This window comes from Danaus plexippus, chromosome 28, assembly GCF_018135715.1.
Source record: "Danaus plexippus chromosome 28, MEX_DaPlex, whole genome shotgun sequence".
Taxonomy (NCBI): Eukaryota; Metazoa; Arthropoda; class Insecta; order Lepidoptera; family Nymphalidae; genus Danaus; species Danaus plexippus.
This window is the reverse complement of record NC_083556.1, coordinates 3,060,907-3,084,794: the sequence shown is the minus strand read 5'-3', so window position 1 is coordinate 3,084,794 and position 23,888 is coordinate 3,060,907. Positions and strand designations below refer to the sequence as shown.

The 23,888-nt window shown below is 41.7% G+C and overlaps 1 protein-coding gene across 1 annotated transcript; it reads right to left on the bottom strand.

Annotated features, from left to right (window-relative positions):
* Positions 1-612: 612 nt before the first annotated feature.
* On the bottom strand, positions 613-23,628 carry LOC116765813 (mucin-3B-like). The gene is made up of 19 exons (XM_061525453.1): positions 23,337-23,628; positions 22,985-23,266; positions 20,906-21,094; positions 20,539-20,739; positions 8,362-20,439; positions 7,618-7,920; positions 7,223-7,483; positions 6,680-7,063; positions 5,938-6,240; positions 5,543-5,803; positions 4,988-5,364; positions 4,210-4,510; positions 3,815-4,075; positions 3,259-3,636; positions 2,481-2,783; positions 2,086-2,346; positions 1,550-1,927; positions 993-1,370; positions 613-914 (listed from the first exon to the last, which is right to left on the bottom strand). The coding sequence occupies exons 1-19, from the start codon at positions 23,529-23,531 to the stop codon at positions 867-869; spliced, it is 17,142 nt and encodes a 5,713-aa protein (XP_061381437.1). The 5' UTR covers positions 23,532-23,628; the 3' UTR covers positions 613-866.
* Positions 23,629-23,888: the final 260 nt, after the last annotated feature.

Sequence of the window (23,888 nt, the reverse complement as noted above, 5' to 3'; positions counted from 1 at the left end):
ATATAATTTAGACCGATGTTTTGTTATAATTTACTCTTGATATCTCTCAATTAAATAACAGTAAAAAATTGAAGTTAAAGATTTATTATACTTAATTTCATTATCTTATAAAAATAGTCATTTTTCTATGATAATATGAAAAGTATATATTATTAGACTTTTCACCTTTTGTTACGGTTTAATTCAAATTTTTATGGTGACTAGCAATTATTATAAAAAAAGCATTTTAAACTGTACTAGGTACATTGCTTAAAATAAATGTTAAACAGATTCTCATCAGTTGAAACAAAAAGGAAATGAAATTAAGATAGAGTTTAAAGGGGAAATAAAAAAAAAATACAAACTCAAAATTTTTCTCGATTTATTTTTGTTACCAAAAAAAAAAATACATTATTTTATTACGTATATTCGTTGAATGGCATCAAATAACAAATCTTTATTATTATTTTTTTTGTTACAAAATTAAATTCACTTCGAACCTCGTCACTTAAACTACATAAATATAAGAATAATACAGCCTTTGATATAATACTATTCGTTATAATGAAACTTAAATCATTATATATTTCTTGTCGCGGAATTCCACGTCGAGAGAAAAATCAAACTCGCATAAAAAATTGACAAAGCTTTATTTTATTTACAATAAATATGCATGTTATTGCTTTAGGACAATAATTAAGGTTTTGGTTTATGAAAATTTAAGTTACATCTCTTATTATATGTAAAAAAAAACGGCAATTTCTCCGGGTTCATACATTTCCGCCTGGCGCTTTGCTGTCTGGATGAAAATGACGAATCAGATTCCACATTGTCGTTAATCTAATTGTAATTTGTAACTCCTAGCAATTTACAGATTCCCAAAATTTTTAGGATTTAGATGCAGTACATCCAGACGGAGATATTGGCACACAAGTCTGTAAGCAGAAATATAATATTATCATTCAATGAAAGCGTTCAAGTTAGAAGATATTTATTCTTGTTTAAGTACTTACTTGTTTTGCTGGATCAAATTCCTTGCCTTGTTCACAATATAACGGAGGTAGGACAATCCCGCCGGTACAAATGTAAAATTTGTCACATCTTTCTGGGTCAGCAACCATTCCAGAGTGACCGGGAGGGCATATGGTGCGTGGTGTAGTTGCTACATTAACAGTGGTCGTTTTCTCACTTTCTCCTCCATCTGTGCTACTATGGTCAGTTGTTACTTTAGTTGTAGTTGTCTTATCGGCTACACTAGATTCCTTATTTGTTGTGGTGGCTGAACTTCCATCTTCAGATGTTAAAGCAGTAAAGTCAGTTGAGGGTTCTTTTGTCGTTGATGATACTCTCCTTCTGACATGACATCCATTTTCGCTTATTCGTACACACCCCTGCAAAACGTAAACTTTGTATTTAAAGGCTCAAGAACAACTAAACTGTTAAGCCAAAATCCTTAAATACATAAGTGACAAGTGACAAGACTATACACGAAGTGACAATATATTAATGTTTAATAATTTCTTTTTTTTCGCCTTTGGCAAAAGTAAGCCTTATATTTACTGTTACATACTTGCACATCAGGATCAAACTCTTCACCAGAGCCACAGTATAGTGGAGGTAAAAGAACTCCGCCGGTACAAATGTAAAATTTGTCACATCTTTCTGGGTCAGCAACCATTCCAGAGTGACCGGGAGGGCATATGGTGCGTGGTGTAGTTGCTACATTAACAGTGGTCGTTTTCTCACTTTCTCCTCCATCTGTGCTACTATGGTCAGTTGTTACTTTAGTTGTAGTTGTCGAATCGGGTATACTTGATTCCTCATTTGTTGTGGTTGCTGAACTTCCATCTTCAGATGTTAAAGCAGTAAAGTCAGTTGAGGGTTCTTTTGTCGTTGATGATACTCTCCTTCTGGCATTACATCCATTTTCGCTTATTCGTACACATCTCTGCAAAACGTAAACTTTGTATTTAAAGGCTCAAGAACAACTAAACTGTTAAGCCAAAATCCTTAAATACATAAGTGACAAGTGACAATATATTAATGTTTAATAATTTCTTTTTGTCGCCTTTGGCAATTATAAGCCTTAGATTTACTGTTACATACTTGCACATCAGGATCAAACTCTTCACCAGGGCCACAGTATTGTGGAGGTAAAAGAACTCCGCCCGTACAAATATAAAATTTATCACATCGTTCTGGATCAGCTACTAGCCCTGAATATCCAGATGGACAAATGGTAATTGTAGTTGTTTCTATAACTTCAGAAGTAGTAGATTTAGTATTATGAGTTGTCTGCTCAGCTTCTGTCGTGGTAGAAGTGTCTTTTGAAGAATAGCAACCATCCTTAGATATTGCAACACATTGCTGAGAAATAATAAAAATGTTTTAATTACATCAATCATTTGTCTATAATATAATATACAAAGTATTACTTCGAAACAAAATTAATTTCAAAATATGAAATGAGCTGAACAAATATAGAAAATAAAAATACATACTTGCGAATTTGGATCAAATTCTTTTCCTGAAGCGCAAAGACCTATTAAGGCTTTTCCAGCAGAACAATTAATAAATTTATTGCAATAAACAGGATGCGGTAACAATCCAGTGAAGCCAGGCTCACAGGTAATAATTGTCGTTGTTTCTATTGGATCAATAGTTACATCATTTATTGTGGTTTTAGATGACACAGATGATGTTTCCCCCTCTTCAGGTGTTTCAGTATAATCTGTTGTTGTTTCTGTTGAAGTAGTCTTGTTTTGATTGGCGAAACAACCGTTTTCAGATATAGCCACACACCTCTGAAAAATTTTTTTTTACACATAAGACCATACGAATTGTACTTTTGAATTGTACTTTTTCTATGACTACCTCTAGGGAGAGGTAGATGGTAGTTAGGGAACTATTGATCATATATCCTAAAACTTTTAGATATAAAAGAGGTCTTTGTGATTTGTCAGTGCTTTGGTTGCATAAATAGCAAACGATTTTGATTTGGTTACTAAAAAACCAGAAACATTTAATTTTCTTCTTCATAACTATGACAAGTAGGATGAAATCAACAAAAATGTTGGAAAAATGACATTCTGTCAAAATTAAATGAATCCAAAAATTAACTCCCCTTTCCATTTAAATTTCATTGAAGAACATTTTTTGTTTTACATCGTAAATGAAAACGAAAAGAATAATTATTATTCTATGCTAAAACCATTTCACCCTAGTTTCTGGAACAAAATCTATGTCATCTTTACAACTTTGTTGCTGCTTGTCACTTACTTGAGTGTTGGGGTCAAATTCTTCGCCAGGTCCGCAATAATTAGGGGGAAGGACAATCCCGCCCGTACAAATGTAAAATTTGTCACATCTTTCTGGGTCAGCAACCATTCCAGAGTGACCGGGAGGGCATATGGTGCGTGGTGTAGTTGCTACGTTAACAGTGGTCATTTTCTCACTTTCTCCTCCATCTGTGCTACTATGGTCAGTTGTTACTTTAGTTGTAGTTGTCGTATCGGGTACACTTGATTCCTGATTTGTTGTGGTTGCTGAACTTCCATCTTCAGATGTTAAAGCAGTAAAGTCAGTTGAGGGTTCTTTTGTCGTTGATGATACTCTCCTTCTGGCATTACATCCATTTTCGCTTATTCGTACACATCTCTGCAAAACGTAAACTTTGTATTTAAAGGCTCAAGAACAACTAAACTGTTAAGCCAAAATCCTTAAATACATAAGTGACAAGTGACAAGACTATACACGAAGTGACAATATATTAATGTTTAATAATTTCTTTTTGTCGCCTTTGGCAATTATAAGCCTTATATTTACTGTTACATACTTGCACATCAGGATCAAACTCTTCACCAGGGCCACAGTATTGTGGAGGTAAAAGAACTCCGCCCGTACAAATATAAAATTTATCACATCGTTCTGGATCAGCTACTAGCCCTGAATATCCAGATGGACAAATGGTAATTGTAGTTGTTTCTATAACTTCAGAAGTAGTAGATTTAGTATTATGAGTTGTCTGCTCAGCTTCTGTCGTGGTAGAAGTGTCTTTTGAAGAATAGCAACCATCCTTAGATATTGCAACACATTGCTGAGAAATAATAAAAATGTTTTAATTACATCAATCATTTGTCTATAATATAATATACAAAGTATTACTTCGAAACAAAATTAATTTCAAAATATGAAATGAGCTGAACAAATATAGAAAATAAAAATACATACTTGCGAATTTGGATCAAATTCTTTTCCTGAAGCGCAAAGACCTATTAAGGCTTTTCCAGCAGAACAATTAATAAATTTATTGCAATAAACAGGATGCGGTAACAATCCAGTGAAGCCAGGCTCACAGGTAATAATTGTCGTTGTTTCTATTGGATCAATAGTTACATCATTTATTGTGGTTTTAGATGACACAGATGATGTTTCCCCCTCTTCAGGTGTTTCAGTATAATCTGTTGTTGTTTCTGTTGAAGTAGTCTTGTTTTGATTGGCGAAACAACCGTTTTCAGATATAGCCACACACCTCTGAAAAATTTTTTTTTACACATAAGACCATACGAATTGTACTTTTGAATTGTACTTTTTCTATGACTACCTCTAGGGAGAGGTAGATGGTAGTTAGGGAACTATTGATCATATATCCTAAAACTTTTAGATATAAAAGAGGTCTTTGTGATTTGTCAGTGCTTTGGTTGCATAAATAGCAAACGATTTTGATTTGGTTACTAAAAAACCAGAAACATTTAATTTTCTTCTTCATAACTATGACAAGTAGGATGAAATCAACAAAAATGTTGGAAAAATGACATTCTGTCAAAATTAAATGAATCCAAAAATTAACTCCCCTTTCCATTTAAATTTCATTGAAGAACATTTTTTGTTTTACATCGTAAATGAAAACGAAAAGAATAATTATTATTCTATGCTAAAACCATTTCACCCTAGTTTCTGGAACAAAATCTATGTCATCTTTACAACTTTGTTGCTGCTTGTCACTTACTTGAGTGTTGGGGTCAAATTCTTCGCCAGGTCCGCAATAATTAGGGGAAGGACAATCCCGCCCGTACAAATGTAAAATTTGTCACATCTTTCTGGGTCAGCAACCATTCCAGAGTGACCGGGAGGGCATATGGTGCGTGGTGTAGTTGCTACGTTAACAGTGGTCATTTTCTCACTTTCTCCTCCATCTGTGCTACTATGGTCAGTTGTTACTTTAGTTGTAGTTGTCGTATCGGGTACACTTGATTCCTGATTTGTTGTGGTTGCTGAACTTCCATCTTCAGATGTTAAAGCAGTAAAGTCAGTTGAGGGTTCTTTTGTCGTTGATGATACTCTCCTTCTGGCATTACATCCATTTTCGCTTATTCGTACACATCTCTGCAAAACGTAAACTTTGTATTTAAAGGCTCAAGAACAACTAAACTGTTAAGCCAAAATCCTTAAATACATAAGTGACAAGTGACAAGACTATACACGAAGTGACAATATATTAATGTTTAATAATTTCTTTTTGTCGCCTTTGGCAATTATAAGCCTTATATTTACTGTTACATACTTGCACATCAGGATCAAACTCTTCACCAGGGCCACAGTATTGTGGAGGTAAAAGAACTCCGCCCGTACAAATATAAAATTTATCACATCGTTCTGGATCAGCTATTAGCCCTGAATATCCAGACGGACAAATGGTAATTGTAGTTGTTTCTATAACTTCAGAAGTAGTAGATTTAGTATTATGAGTTGTCTGCTCGGCTTCTGTCGTGGTAGAAGTGTCTTTTGAAGAATAGCAACCATCCTTAGATATTGCAACACATTGCTGAGAAATAATAAAAATGTTTTAATTACATCAATCATTTGTCTATAATATAATATACAAAGTATTACTTCGAAACAAAATTAATTTCAAAATATGAAATGAGCTGAACAAATATAGAAAATAAAAATACATACTTGCGAATTTGGATCAAATTCTTTTCCTGAAGCGCAAAGACCTATTAAGGCTTTTCCAGCAGAACAATTAATAAATTTATTGCAATAAACAGGATGCGGTAACAATCCAGTGAAGCCAGGCTCACAGGTAATAATTGTCGTTGTTTCTATTGGATCAATAGTTACATCATTTATTGTGGTTTTAGATGACACAGATGATGTTTCCCCCTCTTCAGGTGTTTCAGTATAATCTGTTGTTGTTTCTGTTGAAGTAGTCTTGTTTTGATTGGCGAAACAACCGTTTTCAGATATAGCCACACACCTCTGAAAAATGTTTTTTTACACATAAGACCATACGAATTGTACTTTTTTATTGATTTTCTCTCCCTAACTATTGATCATATATCCTAATACTTCTAGATATAAAAGTAGTCTTTGTGATATGTCAGTGCTTTGGTTGCATAAATAGCAAACGATTTTGATTTGGTTACTCAAAATCCACACATTTAATTTTCTTCTTCATAACTATGACAAGTAGGATGAAATCAATAAAAATGTTGGAAAAATGACATTCTGTCAAAATTAAATGAATCCAAAAACTAACTCAACTTTCCATTTAAATTTCATTGAAGAACATTTTTTGTTTTACATCATAAATGAAAAAGAATAGAGTAATTATTATTCTATGCTAAAACCATTTCACCCTAGTTTCTGGATCAAAATCTATGTCATCTTTACAACTTTTTTGCTGCTTGTCACTTACTTGAGTGTTGGGGTCAAATTCTTCGCCAGGTCCACAATAATTAGGAGGAAGGACAATCCCGCCCGTACAAATGTAAAATTTGTCACATCTTTCTGGGTCAGCAACCATTCCAGAGTGACCGGGAGGGCATATGGTGCGTGGTGTAGTTGCTACATTAACAGTGGTCGTTTTCTCACTTTCTCCTCCATCTGTGCTACTATGGTCAGTTGTTACTTTAGTTGTAGTTGTCGTATCGGTTGATACGACACTTGATTCCTCATTTGTTGTGGTTGCTGAACTTCCATCTTCAGATGTTAAAGCAGTAAAGTCAGTTGAGGGTTCTTTTGTCGTTGATGATACTCTCCTTCTGGCATTACATCCATTTTCACTTATTCGTACACATCTCTGCAAAACGTAAACTTTGTATTTAAAGGCTCAAGAACAACTAAACTGTTAAGGCAAAAGCCTTAAATATCTATACACGAAGTGACAATATATTAATGTTTAATAATTTCTTTTTTTTCGCCTTTGGCAAATGTAAGCCTTATATTTACTGTTACATACTTGCACATCAGGATCAAACTCTTCACCAGGGCCGCAGTATTGTGGAGGTAAAAGAACTCCGCCCGTACAAATATAAAATTTATCACATCGTTCCGGATCAGCTATTAGCCCTGAATAACCAGATGGACAAATGATAATTGTAGTTGTTTCTATAACTTCAGTAGTAGTAGATTTAGTATTATGAGTTGTCTGCTCGGCTTCTGTCGTGGTAGAAGTGCCTTTTGAAGAATAGCAACCATCCTTAGATATTGGAACACATTGCTGAGAAATAATAAAAAAGTTTTAATTACATCAATCATTTGTCTATAATATAATATACAAAGTATTACTTCGAAACAAAATTAATTTCAAAATATGAAATGAGCTGAACAAATATAGAAAATAAAAATACATACTTGAGAATTTGGATCAAATTCTTTTCCTGAAGCGCAAAGACCTATTAAGGCTTCTCCAGCAGAACAATTAATAAATTTATTGCAATAAACAGGATGCGGTAACAATCCAGTGAAGCCAGGCTCACAGGTAATAATTGTCGTTGTTTCTATTGGATCAATAGTTACATCATTTATTGTGGTTTTAGATGACACAGATGATGTTTCCCCCTCTTCAGGTGTTTCAGTATAATCTGTTGTTGTTTCTGTTGAAGTAGTCTTGTTTTGATTGGCGAAACAACCGTTTTCAGATATAGCCACACACCTCTGAAAAATTTTTTTTACACATAAGACCATACGAATTGTACTTTTTTATTGATTTTCTCTCCCTAACTATTGATCATATATCCTAATACTTCTAGATATAAAAGTAGTCTTTGTGATATGTCAGTGCTTTGGTTGCATAAATAGCAAACGATTTTGGTTTGGTTACTAAAAAACCAGAAACATTTAATTTTCTTCTTCATAACTATAAAAAGTAGGATGAAATCAACAAAAATGTTGGAAAAATGACATTCTGTCAAAATTAAATGAATCCAAAAATTAACTCCCCTTTCCATTTAAATTTCATTGAAGAACATTTTTTGTTTTACATCATAAATGAAAAAGAATAGAGTAATTATTACTCTATGCTCAAAACCATTTCACCCTAGTTTCTGGATCAAAATCTATGTCATCTTTACAACTTTGTTGCTGCTTGTCACTTACTTTAGTGTTGGGGTCAAATTCTTCGCCAGGTCCACAATAACTAGGGGGAAGGACAATCCCGCCCGTACAAATGTAAAATTTGTCACATCTTTCTGGGTCAGGAACAATTCCAGAGTGACCGGGTGGGCATATTGGGCGTGGTGTAGTTACAACATTAACAGTGGTCGTTTTCTCACTCTCTTCGATCGTCGCAGGATTTTCGGTCACGATCTCAGTGGTTGAACTTGTCGGAGCGTCAGTTACCTCCTCAGTGGTTGATGTCGAAGGATCTTCGGTTACGATCTCAGTGGTTGAACTTGTCGGAGCGTCAGTAACCTCCTCAGTGGTTGATGTCGAAGGATCTTCGGTCACGATCTCAGTGGTTGAACTTGTGGGAGCGTCAGTTACCTCCTCAGTGGTTGATGTCGAAGGATCATCGGTCACGATCTCAGTGGTTGAACTTGTGGGAGTGTCAGTAACCTCCTCAGAGGTTGATGTCGAAGGATCTTCGGTCACGATCTCAGTGGTTGTACTTGTCGGAGCGTCAGTTACGTCCTCAGTGGTTGATGTCGAAGGATCTTCGGTCACAATCTCAGTGGTTGAACTTGTGGGAGCGTCAGTTACCTCCTCAGTGGTTGATGTCGAAGGATCATCGGTCACGATCTCAGTGGTTGAACTTGTGGGAGTGTCAGTAACCTCCTCAGTGGTTGATGTCGAAGGATCTTCGGTCACGATCTCAGTGGTTGAAATTGTGGGAGTGTCAGTAACCTTCTCAGTGGTTGATGTCGAAGGATCTTCGGTCACGATCTCAGTGGTTGTACTTGTCGGAGCGTCAGTTACGTCCTCAGTGGTTGATGTCGAAGGATCTTCGGTCACGATCTCAGTGGTTGAACTTGTGGGAGCGTCAGTTACCTCCTCAGTGGTTGATGTCGAAGGATCATCGGTCACGATCTCAGTGGTTGAACTTGTGGGAGTGTCAGTTACCTCCTCAGTGGTTGATATCGAAGGATCTTCGGTCACGATCTCAGTGGTTGTACTTGTGGATGCGTCAGTTACCCTTTCGGTGGTTGATGTCGAAGGATCTTCGGTCACGATCTCAGTGGGTGAACTTGTGGGAGCGTCAGTTACCTCCTCAGTGGTTGATGTCGAAGGATTATCGGTCACGATCTCAGTGGTTGAACTTGTGGGAGCGTCAGTTACCTCCTCAGTGGTTGATGTCGAAGGATCTTCGGTCACGATCTCAGTGGTTGTACTTGTGGATGCGTCAGTTACCCTTTCGGTGGTTGATGTCGAAGGATCTTCGGTCACGATCTCAGTGGTTGAACTTGTGGGAGCGTCAGTTACCTCCTCAGTGGTTGATGTCGAAGGATCTTCGGTCACGATCTCAGTGGTTGAACTTGTGGGAGTGTCAGTAACCTTCTCAGTGGTTGATGTCGAAGGATCTTCGGTCATGATCTCAGTGGTTGAACTTGTCGGAGCGTCAGTTACCTCCTCAGTGGTTGATGTCGAAGGATCATCGGTCACGATCTCAGTGGTTGAACTTGTGGGTGCGTCAGTTACCCTTTCGGTGGTTGATGTCGAAGGATCTTCGGTAACGATCTCAGTGGTTGAACTTGTCGGAGCGTCAGTAACCTCCTCAGTGGTTGATGTCGAAGGATCTTCGGTCACGATCTCAGTGGTTGAACTTGTGGGAGTGTCAGTAACCTCCTCAGTGGTTGATGTCGAAGGATCTTCGGTCACGATCTCAGTGGTTGAACTTGTGGGAGTGTCAGTAACCTCCTCAGTGGTTGATGTCGAAGGATCTTCGGTCACGATCTCAGTGGTTGTACTTGTGGATGCGTCAGTTACCCTTTCGGTGGTTGATGTCGAAGGATCTTCGGTCACGATCTCAGTGGTTGAACTTGTCGGAGCGTCAGTTACGTCCTCAGTGGTTGATGTCGAAGGATCTTCGGTCACGATCTCAGTGGTTGAACTTGTGGGAGCGTCAGTTACCTCCTCAGTGGTTGATGTCGAAGGATCATCGGTCACGATCTCAGTGGTTGAACTTGTGGGAGTGTCAGTAACCTCCTCAGTGGTTGATGTCGAAGGATCTTCGGTCACGATCTCAGTGGGTGAACTTGTGGGAGCGTCAGTTATCTCCTCAGTGGTTGATGTCGAAGGATCATCGGTCACGATCTCAGTGGTTGAACTTGTGGGAGCGTCAGTTACCTCCTCAGTGGTTGATGTCGAAGGATCTTCGGTCACGATCTCAGTGGTTGAACTTGTGGGAGCGTCAGTTACCTCCTCAGTGGTTGATGTCGAAGGATCTTCGGTCACGATCTCAGTGGTTGTACTTGTGGATGCGTCAGTTACCCTTTCGGTGGTTGATGTCGAAGGATCTTCGGTCACGATCTCAGTGGGTGAACTTGTGGGAGCGTCAGTTACCTCCTCAGTGGTTGATGTCGAAGGATCTTCGGTCACGATCTCAGTGGTTGTACTTGTGGATGCGTCAGTTACCCTTTCGGTGGTTGATGTCGAAGGATCTTCGGTCACGATCTCAGTGGTTGAACTTGTGGGAGCGTCAGTTACCTCCTCAGTGGTTGATGTCGAAGGATCTTCGGTCACGATCTCAGTGGTTGAACTTGTGGGAGTGTCAGTAACCTTCTCAGTGGTTGATGTCGAAGGATCTTCGGTCATGATCTCAGTGGTTGAACTTGTCGGAGCGTCAGTTACCTCCTCAGTGGTTGATGTCGAAGGATCATCGGTCACGATCTCAGTGGTTGAACTTGTGGGTGCGTCAGTTACCCTTTCGGTGGTTGATGTCGAAGGATCTTCGGTAACGATCTCAGTGGTTGAACTTGTCGGAGCGTCAGTAACCTCCTCAGTGGTTGATGTCGAAGGATCTTCGGTCACGATCTCAGTGGTTGAACTTGTGGGAGTGTCAGTAACCTCCTCAGTGGTTGATGTCGAAGGATCTTCGGTCACGATCTCAGTGGTTGAACTTGTGGGAGTGTCAGTAACCTCCTCAGTGGTTGATGTCGAAGGATCTTCGGTCACGATCTCAGTGGTTGTACTTGTGGATGCGTCAGTTACCCTTTCGGTGGTTGATGTCGAAGGATCTTCGGTCACGATCTCAGTGGTTGAACTTGTCGGAGCGTCAGTTACGTCCTCAGTGGTTGATGTCGAAGGATCTTCGGTCACGATCTCAGTGGTTGAACTTGTGGGAGCGTCAGTTACCTCCTCAGTGGTTGATGTCGAAGGATCATCGGTCACGATCTCAGTGGTTGAACTTGTGGGAGTGTCAGTAACCTCCTCAGTGGTTGATGTCGAAGGATCTTCGGTCACGATCTCAGTGGGTGAACTTGTGGGAGCGTCAGTTATCTCCTCAGTGGTTGATGTCGAAGGATCATCGGTCACGATCTCAGTGGTTGAACTTGTGGGAGCGTCAGTTACCTCCTCAGTGGTTGATGTCGAAGGATCTTCGGTCACGATCTCAGTGGTTGAACTTGTGGGAGCGTCAGTTACCTCCTCAGTGGTTGATGTCGAAGGATCTTCGGTCACGATCTCAGTGGTTGTACTTGTGGATGCGTCAGTTACCCTTTCGGTGGTTGATGTCGAAGGATCTTCGGTCACGATCTCAGTGGGTGAACTTGTGGGAGCGTCAGTTACCTCCTCAGTGGTTGAAGTCGAAGGATCTTCGGTCACGATCTCAGTGGTTGTACTTGTGGATGCGTCAGTTACCCTTTCGGTGGTTGATGTCGAAGGATCTTCGGTCACGATCTCAGTGGTTGAACTTGTCGGAGCGTCATTTACCTCCTCAGTGGTTGATGTGGAAGGATCTTCGGTCACGATCTCAGTGGTTGAACTTGTCGGAGCGTCAGTTACCTCCTCAGTGGTTGATGTCGAAGGATCATCGGTCACGATCTCAGTGGTTGAACTTGTGGGAGTGTCAGTAACCTCCTCAGTGGTTGATGTCGAAGGATCTTCGGTCACGATCTCAGTGGTTGTACTTGTGGATGCGTCAGTTACCCTTTCGGTGGTTGATGTCGAAGGATCTTCGGTCACGATCTCAGTGGTTGAACTTGTCGGAGCGTCAGTTACCTCCTCAGTGGTTGATGTCGAAGGATCTTCGGTTACGATCTCAGTGGTTGAACTTGTCGGAGCGTCAGTTACCTCCTCAGTGGTTGATGTCGAAGGATCATCGGTCACGATCTCAGTGGTTGAACTTGTGGGTGCGTCAGTTACCCTTTCGGTGGTTGATGTCGAAGGATCTTCGGTCACGATCTCAGTGGGTGAACTTGTGGGAGCGTCAGTTACCTCCTCAGTGGTTGATGTCGAAGGATTATCGGTCACGATCTCAGTGGTTGAACTTGTGGGAGCGTCAGTTACCTCCTCAGTGGTTGATGTCGAAGGATCTTCGGTCACGATCTCAGTGGTTGTACTTGTGGATGCGTCAGTTACCCTTTCGGTGGTTGATGTCGAAGGATCTTCGGTCACGATCTCAGTGGTTGAACTTGTGGGAGCGTCAGTTACATCCTCAGTGGTTGATGTCGAAGGATCTTCGGTCACGATCTCAGTGGTTGTACTTGTGGATGCGTCAGTTACCCTTTCGGTGGTTGATGTCGAAGGATCTTCGGTCACGATCTCAGTGGTTGAACTTGTCGGAGCGTCAGTTACCTCCTCAGTGGTTGATGTGGAAGGATCTTCGGTCACGATCTCAGTGGTTGAACTTGTGGGAGTGTCAGTTACATCCTCAGTGGTTGATGTCGAAGGATCTTCGGTCACGATCTCAGTGGTTGAACTTGTCGGAGCGTCAGTTACCTCCTCAGTGGTTGATGTCGAAGGATCATCGGTCACGATCTCAGTGGTTGAACTTGTGGGTGCGTCAGTTACCCTTTCGGTGGTTGATGTCGAAGGATCGTCGGTTACGATCTCAGTGGTTGAACTTGTCGGAGCGTCAGTTACCTCCTCAGTTCTTGATGTCGAAGGATCTTCGGTCACAATCTCAGTGGTTGAACTTGTGGGAGCGTCAGTTACATCCTCAGTGGTTGATGTCGAAGGATCTTCGGTCACGCTCTCAGTGGTTGAACTTGTGGGAGTGTCAGTAACCTCCTCAGTGGTTGATGTCGAAGGATCTTCGGTCACGATCTCAGTGGTTGAACTTGTGGGAGCGTCAGTTACCTCCTCAGTGGTTGATGTTGAAGGATCTTCGGTCACGCTCTCAGTGGTTGAACTTGTGGGAGTGTCAGTAACCTCCTCAGTGGTTGATGTCGAAGGATCTTCGGTCACGATCTCAGTGGTTGAACTTGTGGGAGTGTCAGTAACCTTCTCAGTGGTTGATGTCGAAGGATCTTCGGTCACGATCTCAGTGGTTGAACTTGTCGGAGCGTCAGTTACATCCTCAGTGGTTGATGTCGAAGGATCTTCGGTCACGATCTCAGTGGTTGTACTTGTGGATGCGTCAGTTACCCTTTCGGTGGTTGATGTCGAAGGATCTTCGGTCACGATCTCAGTGGTTGAACTTGTGGGAGCGTCAGTTACCTCCTCAGTGGTTGATGTCGAAGGATCTTCGGTCACGATCTCAGTGGTTGAACTTGTGGGAGCGTCAGTTACATCCTCAGTGGTTGATGTCGAAGGATCTTCGGTCACGATCTCAGTGGTTGAACTTGTAGGAGCGTCAGTTACGTCCTCAGTGGTTGATGTCGAAGGATCTTCGGTCACGATCTCAGTGGTTGTACTTGTGGATGCGTCAGTTACCCTTTCGGTGGTTGATGTCGAAGGATCTTCGGTCACGATCTCAGTGGTTGAACTTGTCGGAGCGTCAGTTACCTCCTCAGTGGTTGATGTCGAAGGATCATCGGTCACGATCTCAGTGGTTGAACTTGTGGGTGCGTCAGTTACCCTTTCGGTGGTTGATGTCGAAGGATCTTCGGTCACGATCTCAGTGGTTGAACTTGTGGGAGTGTCAGTAACCTCCTCAGTGGTTGATGTCGAAGGATCATCGGTCACGATCTCAGTGGTTGAACTTGTGGGAGCGTCAGTTACCCTTTCGGTGGTTGATGTCGAAGGATCTTCGGTCACGATCTCAGTGGTTGAACTTGTAGGAGCGTCAGTTACGTCCTCAGTGGTTGATGTCGAAGGATCTTCGGTCACGATCTCAGTGGTTGAACTTGTGGGAGCATCAGTTACCTCCTCAGTGGTTGATGTCGAAGGATCTTCGGTCACGATCTCAGTGGTTGAACTTGTGGGAGTGTCAGTAACCTCCTCAGTGGTTGATGTCGAAGGATCTTCGGTCACGATCTCAGTGGTTGTACTTGTGGATGCGTCAGTTACCCTTTCGGTGGTTGATGTCGAAGGATCTTCGGTCACGATCTCAGTGGTTGAACTTGTCGGAGCGTCAGTTACCTCCTCAGTGGTTGATGTCGAAGGATCTTCGGTCACGATCTCAGTGGTTGAACTTGTGGGAGTATCAGTAACCTCCTCAGTGGTTGATGTCGAAGGATCTTCGGTCACAATCTCAGTGGTTGAACTTGTAGGAGCGTCAGTTACGTCCTCAGTGGTTGATGTCGAAGGATCTTCGGTCACGATCTCAGTGGTTGTACTTGTGGATGCGTCAGTTACCCTTTCGGAGGTTGATGTCGAAGGATCTTCGGTCACGATCTCAGTGGTTGAACTTGTAGGAGCGTCAGTTACGTCCTCAGTGGTTGATGTCGAAAGATCTTCGGTCACGATCTCAGTGGTTGAACTTGTCGGAGCGTCAGTTACCTCCTCAGTGGTTGATGTCGAAGGATCTTCCGTCACGATCTCAGTGGTTGAACTCGTGGGAGTGTCAGTAACCTCCTCAGTGGTTGATGTCGAAGGATCATCGGTCACGATCTCAGTGGTTGAACTTGTGGGTGCGTCAGTTACCCTTTCGGTGGTTGATGTCGAAGGATCTTCGGTCACGATCTCAGTGGTTGAACTTGTAGGAGCGTCAGTTACGTCCTCAGTGGTTGATGTCGAAGGATCTTCGGTCACGATCTCAGTGGTTGAACTTGTGGGAGCGTCAGTTACCTCCTCAGTGGTTGATGTCGAAGGATCTTCGGTCACGATCTCAGTGGTTGAACTTGTGGGAGCGTCAGTTACCTCCTCAGTGGTTGATGTCGAAGGATCTTCGGTCACGATCTCAGTGGTTGAACTTGTGGGAGCGTCAGTTACCTCCTCAGTGGTTGATATCGAAGGATCTTCGGTCACGATCTCAGTGGTTGAACTTGTCGGAACGTCAGTTACCTCCTCAGTGGTTGATGTCGAAGGATCTTCGGTCACGATCTCAGTGGTTGAACTTGTGGGAGTGTCAGTAACCTCCTCAGTGGTTGATGTCGAAGGATCTTCGGTCACGATCTCAGTGGTTGAACTTGTCGGAGCGTCAGTTACCTCCTCAGTGGTTGATGTCGAAGGATCATCGGTCACGATCTCAGTGGTTGAACTTGTGGGAGTGTCAGTAACCTCCTCAGTGGTTGATGTCGAAGGATCTTCGGTCACGATCTCAGTGGTTGTACTTGTGGATGCGTCAGTTACCCTTTCGGAGGTTGATGTCGAAGGATCTTCGGTCATGATCTCAGTGGTTGAACTTGTAGGAGCGTCAGTTACGTCCTCAGTGGTTGATGTCGAAGGATCATCGGTCACGATCTCAGTGGTTGAACTTGTAGGAGCGTCAGTTACGTCCTCAGTGGTTGATGTCGAAGGATCTTCGGTCACGATCTCAGTGGTTGAACTTGTCGGAGCGTCAGTTACCTCCTCAGTGGTTGATGTCGAAGGATCTTCGGTCACGATCTCAGTGGTTGAACTCGTGGGAGTGTCAGTAACCTCCTCAGTGGTTGATGTCGAAGGATCTTCGGTCACGATCTCAATGGTTGAACTAGTGGGAGTGTCAGTAACCTCCTCAGTGGTTGATGTCGAAGGATCATCGGTCACGATCTCAGTGGTTGAACTTGTGGGTGCGTCAGTTACCCTTTCGGTGGTTGATGTCGAAGGATCTTCGGTCACGATCTCAGTGGTTGAACTTGTGGGTGCGTCAGTTACCCTTTCGGTGGTTGATGTCGAAGGATCATCGGTCACGATCTCAGTGGTTGAACTTGTGGGTGCGTCAGTTACCCTTTCGGTGGTTGATGTCGAAGGATCTTCGGTCACGATCTCAGTGGTTGAACTTGTCGGAGCGTCAGTTACCTCCTCAGTGGTTGATGTCGAAGGACCTTCGGTCACGATCACAGTGGTTGAACTTGTGGGTGCGTCAGTTACCCTTTCGGTGGTTGATGTCGAAGTAACTTCGGTCACGATCTCAGTGGTTGAACTTGTGGGAGTGTCAGTTACCCTTTCGGTGGTTGATGTCGAAGGATCTTCGGTCACGATCTCAGTGGTTGAACTTGTGGGTGCGTCAGTTACCCTTTCGGTGGTTGATGTCGAAGGATCTTCGGTCACGATCTCAGTGGTTGAACTTGTGGGAGCGTCAGTTACCTCCTCATTGGTTGATGTCGAAGGATCATCGGTCACGATCTCAGTGGTTGAACTTGTGGGAGTGTCAGTAACCTCCTCAGTGGTTGATGTCGAAGGATCTTCGGTCACGATCTCAGTGGTTGAACTTGTCGGAGCGTCAGTTACCTCCTCAGTGGTTGATGTCGAAGGATCATCGGTCACGATCTCAGTGGTTGAACTTGTGGGAGTGTCAGTAACCTCCTCAGTGGTTGATGTCGAAGGATCTTCGGTCACGATCTCAGTGGTTGTACTTGTGGATGCGTCAGTTACCCTTTCGGAGGTTGATGTCGAAGGATCTTCGGTCATGATCTCAGTGGTTGAACTTGTAGGAGCGTCAGTTACGTCCTCAGTGGTTGATGTCGAAGGATCATCGGTCACGATCTCAGTGGTTGAACTTGTAGGAGCGTCAGTTACGTCCTCAGTGGTTGATGTCGAAGGATCTTCGGTCACGATCTCAGTGGTTGAACTTGTCGGAGCGTCAGTTACCTCCTCAGTGGTTGATGTCGAAGGATCTTCGGTCACGATCTCAGTGGTTGAACTCGTGGGAGTGTCAGTAACCTCCTCAGTGGTTGATGTCGAAGGATCTTCGGTCACGATCTCAATGGTTGAACTTGTGGGAGTGTCAGTAACCTTCTCAGTGGTTGATGTCGAAGGATCTTCGGTCACGATCTCAGTGGTTGAACTAGTGGGAGTGTCAGTAACCTCCTCAGTGGTTGATGTCGAAGGATCATCGGTCACGATCTCAGTGGTTGAACTTGTGGGTGCGTCAGTTACCCTTTCGGTGGTTGATGTCGAAGGATCTTCGGTCACGATCTCAGTGGTTGAACTTGTGGGAGTGTCAGTAACCTCTTCAGTGGTTGATGTCGAAGGATCATCGGTCACGATCTCAGTGGTTGAACTTGTGGGTGCGTCAGTTACCCTTTCGGTGGTTGATGTCGAAGGATCATCGGTCACGATCTCAGTGGTTGAACTTGTGGGTGCGTCAGTTACCCTTTCGGTGGTTGATGTCGAAGGATCTTCGGTCACGATCTCAGTGGTTGAACTTGTAGGAGCGTCAGTTACGTCCTCAGTGGTTGATGTCGAAGGATCTTCGGTCACGATCTCAGTGGTTGAACTTGTGGGAGCGTCAGTTACCTCCTCAGTGGTTGATGTCGAAGGATCTTCGGTCACGATCTCAGTGGTTGAACTTGTGGGAGTGTCAGTAACCTTCTCAGTGGTTGATGTCGAAGGATCTTCGGTCACGATCTCAGTGGTTGTACTTGTGGATGCGTCAGTTACCCTTTCGGTGGTTGATGTCGAAGGATCTTCGGTCACGATCTCAGTGGTTGAACTTGTCGGAGCGTCAGTTACCTCCTCAGTGGTTGATGTCGAAGGATCTTCGGTCACGATCTCAGTGGTTGAACTTGTCGGAGCGTCAGTTACCTCCTCAGTGGTTGATGTCGAAGGATCTTCGGTCACGATCTCAGTGGTTGAACTTGTGGGAGCGTCAGTTACCTCCTCAGTGGTTGATGTCGAAGGATCTTCGGTCACGATCTCAGTGGTTGAACTTGTGGGAGTGTCAGTAACCTCCTCAGTGGTTGATGTCGAAGGATCTTCGGTCACGATCTCAGTGGTTGTACTTGTGGATGCGTCAGTTACCCTTTCGGTGGTTGATGTCGAAGGATCTTCGGTCACGATCTCAGTGGTTGAACTTGTCGGAGCGTCAGTTACCTCCTCAGTGGTTGATGTCGAAGGATCTTCGGTCACGATCTCAGTGGTTGAACTTGTGGGTGCGTCAGTTACCCTTTCGGTGGTTGATGTCGAAGGATCTTCGGTCACGATCTCAGTGGTTGAACTTGTGGGAGTGTCAGTAACCTCCTCAGTGGTTGATGTCGAAGGATCTTCGGTCACGATTTCAGTGGTTGAACTTGTCGGAGCGTCAGTTACCTCCTCAGTGGTTGATGTCGAAGGATCTTCGGTCACGATCTCAGTGGTTGAACTTGTGGGAGTGTCAGTAACCTCCTCAGTGGTTGATGTCGAAGGATCTTCGGTCACGATCTCAATGGTTGAACTTGTGGGAGTGTCAGTAACCTCCTCAGTGGTTGATGTCGAAGGATCTTTGGTCACGATCTCAGTGGTTGTACTTGTGGATGCGTCAGTTACCCTTTCGGAGGTTGATGTCGAAGGATCTTCGGTCACGATCTCAGTGGTTGAACTTGTAGGAGCGTCAGTTACGTCCTCAGTGGTTGATGTCGAAGGATCATCGGTCACGATCTCAGTGGTTGAACTTGTAGGAGCGTCAGTTACGTCCTCAGTGGTTGATGTCGAAGGATCTTCGGTCACGATCTCAGTGGTTGAACTTGTCGGAGCGTCAGTTACCTCCTCAGTGGTTGATGTCGAAGGATCTTCGGTCACGATCTCAGTGGTTGAACTCGTGGGAGTGTCAGTAACCTCCTCAGTGGTTGATGTCGAAGGATCTTCGGTCACGATCTCAATGGTTGAACTTGTGGGAGTGTCAGTAACCTTCTCAGTGGTTGATGTCGAAGGATCTTCGGTCACGATCTCAGTGGTTGAACTTGTGGGAGTGTCAGTAACCTCCTCAGTGGTTGATGTCGAAGGATCATCGGTCACGATCTCAGTGGTTGAACTTGTGGGAGTGTCAGTAACCTCCTCAGTGGTTGATGTCGAAGGATCTTCGGTCACGATCTCAGTGGTTGAACTTGTGGGTGCGTCAGTTACCCTTTCGGTGGTTGATGTCGAAGGATCTTCGGTCACGATTTCAGTGGTTGAACTTGTCGGAGCGTCAGTTACCTCCTCAGTGGTTGATGTCGAAGGATCTTCGGTCACGATCTCAGTGGTTGAACTTGTGGGAGTGTCAGTAACCTCCTCAGTGGTTGATGTCGAAGGATCTTCGGTCACGATCTCAATGGTTGAACTTGTGGGAGTGTCAGTAACCTCCTCAGTGGTTGATGTCGAAGGATCTTCGGTCACGATCTCAGTGGTTGAACTTGTGGGAGTGTCAGTAACCTTGTCAGTGTTTGATGTCGAAGGATCTTCGGTCACGATCTCAGTGGTTGAACTTGTCGGAGCGTCAGTTACCTCCTCAGTGGTTGATGTCGAAGGACCTTCGGTCACGATCACAGTGGTTGAACTTGTGGGTGCGTCAGTTACCCTTTCGGTGGTTGATGTCGAAGTAACTTCGGTCACGATCTCAGTGGTTGAACTTGTGGGAGTGTCAGTTACCCTTTCGGTGGTTGATGTCGAAGGATCTTCGGTCACGATCTCAGTGGTTGAACTTGTGGGAGCGTCAGTTACCTCCTCATTGGTTGATGTCGAAGGATCATCGGTCAAGATCTCAGTGGTTGAACTTGTGGGAGCGTCTGTTACCTCCTCAGTGGTTGATGTCGAAGGATCTTCGGGCACGATCTCAGTGGTTGTTGTCGAAGGATCTTCGGTCACGATCTCAGTGGTAGAACTTGTGGGAGCCGCAGTGGGTAACTTAGTGGTCTTCTCTGTGATTTTCGTTGTTGAATTGGCGGTCACTTCCGTAATTTCAGTGGTTGAAGTAAACGTTGTTGTTGTGGACTTTGATGATCCCGTACAGTTGACCATGTACTCATGGTTACATACCTTTATGTGAATAATATCCGTGGTATAATCTTTTATTTTATAAAAAAATGTCTTTATCTTATAATTATATCAATATTGTTGTTTATTTTACTTTCTTACCTGTATTTTATAATCAAAGTATGTACCGGGTGCACATGTTCTTTCTTCTTTTTTACCGAAAACGCAATAATAGAATTTAGAGCAATCTTCTTCGTGGGGTAGAAGCCAGTGGACGGAAAAATTTGATGGGCAACCGTTTTCCAACCAGTCTCCTTTGTCGTCATTTGCTTGACAACCAGCTTTTTCAGGGTAATCGCAAACCTTTAAATTTGTTTTAAAATTACTCACTCAATTTTTTTTTTAGGATTATATGTTTTATTTATTATTAACTGTATCATAAAGAATACTTCGTCTGATTTATTTTAGTAGTTGTTTTAATCAAAAACTACAATAATGTTTATAGACGAGCTCGTCTCTTGTCCAGTACCTGAAGTATGGGATTGAAGTGTAAAGTTGGAGGGCAGTTTTTCTCCACTTTGATACCGAAACTGCAATGATAGAACTTGTTGCAGTCGTCCTCGTGAGGCAGTTTCTTATTCACATGGAACTCAGCGGGGCATCCATTAGGAAGGAGACGATCTCGCGTACAGTTCACATTTTCTGACCAATCACAGTCCTTTAATAAACAGAAAATATATCATCAATAGTTCAGCGATGTTATAATATTTTATAATTCTGATCTCAGCTACAGCTGATGTCTTGAACCGCTTTAAACTCCAGGATTTTTGGAATTGTCCGTCAAATATTTTTATCACATTTTATTTAATAAAAAAGTTCTCAGCCCAAAAGAAATAGCAAAATCTTAAAAGTATTGATATATATTGATATTTATATTGAATACGCGAATATAAACTTATTCTTTATCTGTAGTCTAGACTCGAGTCCATAATTCATATATTAATTCACATAACTCTCTAAAATACTAGACAGCAAGGAACGCTGATAAATGCGTGCTGTCGTTATTATGTATAGAAATTTCTTAAGGTAACTAAGACATGTAATTTTATAAGCCTTTAATTTTTTCCTTTTGCATAAGCACTTGCATTTTTGTCGCCAAAAAGCAATGAACTGGTGAACTAAATACGGTGTAAGATTTTTTTTTTAAATCGATATAACACATACGTTGCCTTTTTGTTTCCTTGGCTACTTCACGATACAAGAACCTAAGGGATGGAAAATCTATCTAGATTGTACATAGTCTGCTAATTCCTAACAGCAACAACACTAACGTGTCCTTATTCTGGTAAATATTAAGTGCTCTAAACTTTGTCTCTTCATCCTAATCTCAACCAGCTTTGTGTAACACATTTTATAAACCATTGCAAAATTTATTACATCAAATAAAAATTGTTTCGTTTACAAAATATTTTTGCACTATTTTTAATTTTTTGTGCCCATTGCAAAAAAAAACTGTAATAATCTTTTCCATATAAACTGTATTTATTTTATATTTTGTCTAAATTAACTTATGAACAACAACAACAAGTTTAGACTACCAAAATTTTACGCCCTCTGTCAAAGGACAAGTTGGCTGTAGTCCTTCCTGTAAAAGTTGCAGAAATCTTCAACTATTAAAAGTCTCTCTCTATTTCTTTTAATCTAATATCGTTTTGTTTTTCAATGTACAGACATCTACAAAGAGTACACTTTTCACATAAAATAATGATTATCATAGAATAAAAAAATATTACACAAAACCTTGGAGTAATTCATTATTCGCTGTGAATTAAATTCGTGCCATAAATTAAAGGATTGTGTTTAAAATTTTCAAACTGTACTTTCTCAGCTAAGTTAAACGACATGTCATCTCAAAAACATATTATAATCTTATAGTATTGCTCTTTAAAATTATAAATTCAAAGATAACTTATTAAAAATATATTATAAAACTATTTCCATTTAGTCTTTTCCATTTTCATTTCTATATTTATCTACTAATGTTTTATCAAGTGATTAGTCTGTGTTTTATCTGTGACTATTTTATCATCTGCGGCCACCGGTATTTCGACCACGGCTTTCCAACATTACAATTCCCAATTTTCCGTTCAGAAGCGCCAGTATCGACAATGGTATTTAAAAGTATTCTCTAAAATGTCGGTTTGTCTTTTGACGATGCAAACAAAATATAAAGGCAGGTAAATTCAAATGCGTAGTCTAACTTATACCAAACTTTGGACAACATGACACCGCAATTAATTAAATATTCATATAACTGATTAATTTAATGATTAATTAAATATATATATAACAAAGCATAGCTGAGTTAGATTAAATCTACAGACGATGCGGTCTCTTTATATGATAAATACGATAGAAATATTATCTTGAAATCAAATATCGCTTAGAACCAAAAAAAAAACGCCGTGATAACACTATCATTTCCCGGTAAAAAATTATAAGATTAATTAAAAGGCGAAAGGTAATAAAATTAAAAAATTCCATCGATATTTTATTCACATACACATTTTATAATTTATGTTCTTTTGATCTTTTTTCTATAATTTACCTGCAAATCCATGTCAAAATATTTCCCGGGTGGACATTTAAGGAGGACTTTGACACCGTCGCTACAGTTGTAATATTTTTCACAATCTGTGTGAGGGAGTTTTAGTATGACATTGAAATCTGTTGGGCATTCGTTTGGTGGCGATGGTCGACTTGTTGTCGACCTCTGAGTCGTTGTTGTCGACCTCTGAGTTGTTGTCGACCTCTGAGTTGTCGTTGGAGGTCTTAAGGTCGTTGTTGGTGCATCAGAATTGCATTTAACATTACGCGGCCAATCGCACACCTGTCAGAATATTACTATTGAAATTATTTAACATATTTTATTTGCATTCTATTACAAAATGTCTATATACCTGTATAGCTTCGTTGAAGAGCAGTCCGCCAGGACAGGGCATTAGAATTTTACGTCCATTGCTGCAGGAATAATACAAACTGCAATCCGTTTCGTGTCTCAGGAGGCGATGGACTCCGAAGTCCGCTGGGCAGCCATTGGGCAAAGTATCCGCCCAGACATAGCCAAACAGTAGGAGACAAAATAATATCGTCATATCTGAAAATGGAGGTATTTTAGCTTTTTAAAGCCCAATTTACAGAAACAATGAAAAAACCTTCTACATCGATGTGCCCAAGAAATGGCGGATCAAACAAAAGAAACAACCAATAATGCTGATATATATACAAATCACAGTATCACTGTCAAGATACGAATTCGTGAACCAATCACCTGTCTTCGTTTTAACATACACATATAATTAAAATATATTTAAAAACTTACAAACTAAATATGAGATGCCTGAGAATCAAGCAATTAACATTTATAATAATATGATCTTAAATATAAAAATAATTTATTCTTAAGTAAAATATTTGTAATGCCTATTGGTATAAAAGTGCATCGTCTACTC

Coding starts and splice junctions, on each gene's coding strand:
- LOC116765813 (XM_061525453.1), bottom strand. CDS start 23,531: ATGACGATATTATTTTGTCTCCTACTGTTTGGCTATGTCTGGGCGGAT. Junction 23,267..23,336: donor TCTTCAACGAAGCTATACAG/GTATATAGACAT, acceptor ATATTCTGACAG/GTGTGCGATTGGCCGCGTAA. Junction 6,241..6,679: donor AATTTGACCCCAACACTCAA/GTAAGTGACAAG, acceptor AACATTTTTCAG/AGGTGTGTGGCTATATCTGA.